Source organism: Phaeoacremonium minimum, assembly GCF_000392275.1.
Source record: "Phaeoacremonium minimum UCRPA7 unplaced genomic scaffold PA7_03_scaffold_604, whole genome shotgun sequence".
NCBI classification, from domain to species: domain Eukaryota; kingdom Fungi; phylum Ascomycota; class Sordariomycetes; order Togniniales; family Togniniaceae; genus Phaeoacremonium; species Phaeoacremonium minimum.
The window spans coordinates 1,230-5,896 of record NW_006921506.1 but is presented as its reverse complement, the minus strand read 5'-3'; the positions used below and the strand labels follow the sequence as shown (position 1 = coordinate 5,896).

General features: G+C 49.4%; 1 protein-coding gene across 1 annotated transcript; it reads right to left on the bottom strand.

Annotated features, from left to right (window-relative positions):
- Nucleotides 1-804: 804 nt before the first annotated feature.
- On the bottom strand, nucleotides 805-4,195 carry UCRPA7_8660 (putative carbohydrate esterase family 3 protein; the record flags this gene model as incomplete). The annotated part of the gene is made up of 5 exons (XM_007921171.1): nucleotides 805-1,100; nucleotides 1,264-2,100; nucleotides 2,178-2,301; nucleotides 2,369-4,050; nucleotides 4,120-4,195. The coding sequence occupies 5 exons, from the start codon at nucleotides 4,193-4,195 to the stop codon at nucleotides 805-807; spliced, it is 3,015 nt and encodes a 1,004-aa protein (XP_007919362.1).
- Between the last annotated feature and the right edge of the window lie 472 nt (nucleotides 4,196-4,667).

The following is a 4,667-nucleotide window of genomic DNA, read 5'->3' as shown; positions in this document are numbered from 1 at the left end:
CTGCAATACTCTGCTCCATCACAATCTGAGCTGAAAGCACAACCTCCAAATTGATCCCCGGATAATGTCGCAAGATTAAACCAGCAATCTGTATACTGCTGCGGTTCTTGAAGGTTCAAATCCTTGCGCTCTGGAATGGTAGCATTTGGGATATGGCATTGTTCTGGTACAGCGCCGCTGAAGCTGAAACAATCGTCCTTATGGTCCAAGATCCACTTGACACAGTCGTAATTGTTTAGCAAGGCCTTGTCATAGTCTTGCACATAACCTTGGAAAGTTTCCAGGTCGTCACCTTTGAGAGGGGATGACGAGAGAGGAATACTACCACCACGATTTGATCGCCTGCCAAAGCAGATACAGCGCTAGAACAAGGAGCACTGGTTAGCATATTTACATCATAACGCTGATGTTCCATTGAGATAGCGGAAGGCATTTTGGGTTGTTGCCTTAGTAATGTGGGATGCTCACGTTATCATGCCATTTGCACCCTTCCATGACGCCACAAATGCCACTGTTCAGGGGAACCAACTTCCCAAAACCAACCGGATCGTTCTGTAACTTATTAGCGGAAAGCTCATATCTAAAGAATATAGAGTGTCAATGCACCGTATCCGCACACAGCGTGTCTTCCTGCAAATGAGACTTTATATCAGCATATCTCGACTTGGGCGAGGTTGAAGAACGTACATCACCAGATAACAAGAAATAGTCCCACCCGCTGTTTCCTGTTTTCATGGCCGTTATAACGGCGAACTCTTTCTGCCAAATCAGAATTGTCAGTGTCGCGGATGGCTTGGCGAAGTGTTATTGGGTCTGAGCGTCGATACTTACAAACTTGAACTGGGTGTTTTCAACGTATGTGTCTACCGTGTCCGAGACAGCTTTTGCGTCCAACCATTGGCCATTCGCGAACCGGGTCCAAACCCAATCCTCAGCACTGATTGATCCCTCCCAACCGTCGGGAAGAGTTCCACTGAAGATACGGCTGCCGGTGCCGTTTATAGATGCCATTACTCCGCTAAACATCTTGCCGTAGGCTACCTCTAATTCGTCATTGAGTTCGCCCGGGTCGATTTCATCTTCTTCTTTCAGTTGCTCCACTACAATATGTGGCGTCAGTAAATGTCTTCTGAGAACATTCGTAAAATAGAAAAATACGAATGGAAATGCTTAGGGAGTGACTGTCCACTTTCGGTCTGTGTCTGTCTCCACTACTCAAAACATAGCCATAAAGGGGGGAAATGGACGCCAGAAGTTGCTTACTGATATCGGCCAAGAATGTCATGGGTCCCTCTAAAGCAGGATCACGCTCAACGGCAAGGCCCAAAAGAGAGGTCATGATCCCGACGAGCATATCAACGATTCCCGAGTTTTCATCCTTCGGAGGTGTCCCGTACTCTTCAACAATCTCCTTGATACCGCTGGCGAGATTTTTTATTCCGTCTTCGACCATGGCGCCCCAAAGCTTGGTGTAGGCGCCGTACAAATTCCCCATTTGAATATGAACGTAGAAGGCCGGGGGAGGAGTGTATGTCTTGCATTCTTTATTCACAGGCCCGGGACACTGGTGTTTGCCCATGTCAATACAATCATATGTCGAGCCACCTTGTGTACCGTTGGCTATAACTGCCTGGAAGAATTTGTTCGACCAGTTCTTCGCGCCGTTAGTGTTCAGAAAGTTGAGGAACCACGTAGCAGCGCTGCTGGCAATCCAAGTGTACGACCGTTCCATGGGATCCAAAGGGTCTCCGGTCAAATTACTAAATTTGTAGCCACAGACTTCCGCGATGATCTCAGGGGTCCAAATCGAGTCGCCGCCGCCTCCTCCGCCGCTCTCTCCATTGCCGCCTCCACCCTCCTCGTCGTCCCCGGTACCTCGACAGAGGCCAAAATCCCACTGGCATCCCGATCCGCAATGATCGCCGTCGCCACCGCAATGACCGTCAAATGAACAGCAGGCGCCAAATAGCGACCCGATGCACCTGGCATTGTTGAAATTTGGGCCACAGCGTCCATCAATCGAGATAGCGCCTGGCGTATTGCCATTGCCGGGGTCTTCAATACCACCGCCAGTGTCATAAGAGGGTAAATGGGGGTCCTCTGTACCAAAGAAATTAATCCTATTGCCAACCTCGGAGGGAATTTCGGATTTCTAGCAAGCCGAGCCACGAACTTACCGATTAGACCATCGTCGCCCCCACTCCCACCTCCACACTCATTGAAGTATGTGTAGGCTCTATTGCTGACTGGAAGGACATGCAGAAGGTCGGCTCTACCAATGCCACCTTGGTTGGTGAAATGCTGTGAGAAAGAGTTTCATTAGCATTCTATGGAGTCTCCGAAGCGAAAGCAGAACCCGAAAGCATACCATAGTCTCGCCTCGATCGATTGGAGAATAGAGCACTCCGCGATTAGTCCATGAAAAGGAACTACCGCTACCGCCTGGAGTGTGTCCATTATTCTTGAAGACCTTGGCTGCCCCTGTATACTTATCAAGATGAATGAGATCAGACCTCCCTGACCCCTCAACATCTGCAAAACGCATATTGGCTCTGTCCCAGCCCTCTGAGAACTTGATCTGTCCAACATTACTCAGGCCGGAGTTGGTATTCAGCCACGCAGTGACACGTCCGTCCTTCTCCAGGCACAGCACATCAGCTCGTTTGTCGCCATCAATATCAGCGAGTCTCATCCCGCGATCAAAAATTCCTACACCCCAACCCTGCGAACAAGTGGCGCCAGTAACCACCCCGCGATTTGCAAATGTTAGGGAATTCTTGCTTGCATCGAACCGATTCTCATAGAGTGTTAGCGCCCCAGTGGCCTTGTTCTGAACCAGGACATCGCATTTTCCATCCCCAGTCCAGTCAGCCAAGTGAATGCCGACCCTTGGTCCCGGAACAGATAGGGTGATAGTAGTAGAGTGCCCCCAGTAAGGTGGATCATGGATGTTAGCATTGATCTCTGCCGCATGTCCATCGGAGTAGATCCAGACATAGTCATCTGCACCGGTTCCTCGCATGTCGCAATAGAAATTCCCATCGGCTTTCCGTCTAGTTCCACCGCTACCAGTATTCTCCCAGACGCGAACGTCATATCCTGTGTCGTCTTCATGCAAGTAGATATAATCCAGTCGACCAGAGCCATAGATTCGTCCAAATTTGATATTTCCGCGAATATCTGAAGCGGCTTGTCCCGGGTGGGTGAGCCCAGCAGAGCGCCAGCTCGGTACAATACCAGGGTTCCATCCTCTAGAGTTGATCCATGTTTCGACATTACCGTTATCACCAATATAGAGGTAATCAGTCCTGTAATCCCCGTTGATATCACCGAGATATACACCGGCCGGGTCGGCTGTTCTTTTGTCAAAGACTGTACCGCGTAATCCATTTTCGGTACTGAAGCCCTGCCAGAAGTAATTATCGTCCACTCCGCCATTGCGAGAACAGACTAAATGACCATTTGATTGTGTGAGACAGTAGTCTGCACGGCCATCACCATCTATGTCTGCGATACGAACATCCTGGTCGGTGTATCCGGCGTGAGTCGGCACAACTTGCCCTATGTACTCAAACTTGGGAGGATTTCCTCCACGATTGAGAGAAACAGCAACCGCAGAGCCTTGCTTCAAACAGTAGAAATCATCGTAGCCATCATTGTTGAAGTCTGCAAATGCGTAATGGGGCCCAAGATCACAGTCTTGCGCTACGTCAAATGTTGTTGACGGACCAAAGTTGCCACCTCCAAGGTTCTGGCGGAAGTAATAGGTATTCTTCCCAGTGCGTGTATCGTGATAGACTCTTATCCAATCATCCAATGCGTCTTTTCGATCGAAATTGGGGTCTCCTACCACGAGATTGGCGAAAAACATATGCCAAGGGATATTATCGGTGATATTCTTGGGGTCACCCCATTTGTCAATTCGTGCCGACTTTAGGGCTCCTCGTTCGATACGATTGTGTACGTAAATGCCATCGTCGTGGCCGCTTCCAAGTTGGCTTTGGATAGGACCTCTGGCGTTACCGGCTACCTTAGCACACGTGTTTCCTCCTGAGAGGATAGAGCTGTCGTCTATGCTCGCGACATTAGCTGGGGGCTGAATTACATTCTCCACCTTACGGACTGCATCCCACCAAACAGCCGCGAAAAGTTTATAACCTTCGTCGTTTGGGTGAACGCCGTCACTGGAGAGCATTGACAGTGGCAAAGCAGCGTTGATATCAGCTACTTCAATACGGGATCCTGAATACTGGGACCGCACCAAGGATCGATATTGTTCGCTGACAGCACTAGCGCATGGGTTGTTGTCTCGGCTGGGAACAAGGGTGGAAACAATAACGGTCACGCCGGGTATGCTATTGAAGATATCATCAATCATAACTTTGAGGCGATCTGCTGCATGATTCGGGTCGACATTTCCATTGCAGTCGTTCCTGGCATCAAGTAAGACAATGCTCAAAAGCTGTTCAAACAATCACTCACGTCCCAGCATTGATCAGCACCAGATTGGGCATCATCCACTTCGACTGCTGAAATGCGGTATGAATCTGTGTGATGACCCATCCAGGATGGCCTTCGTTATCCTAATGGGCTGTCGTTAGCAAAGCTGCGAGTTTTCTTTGCCTTGTTCGAATGACACACTTTGTCTGCCATGTTCCCGTCCATCT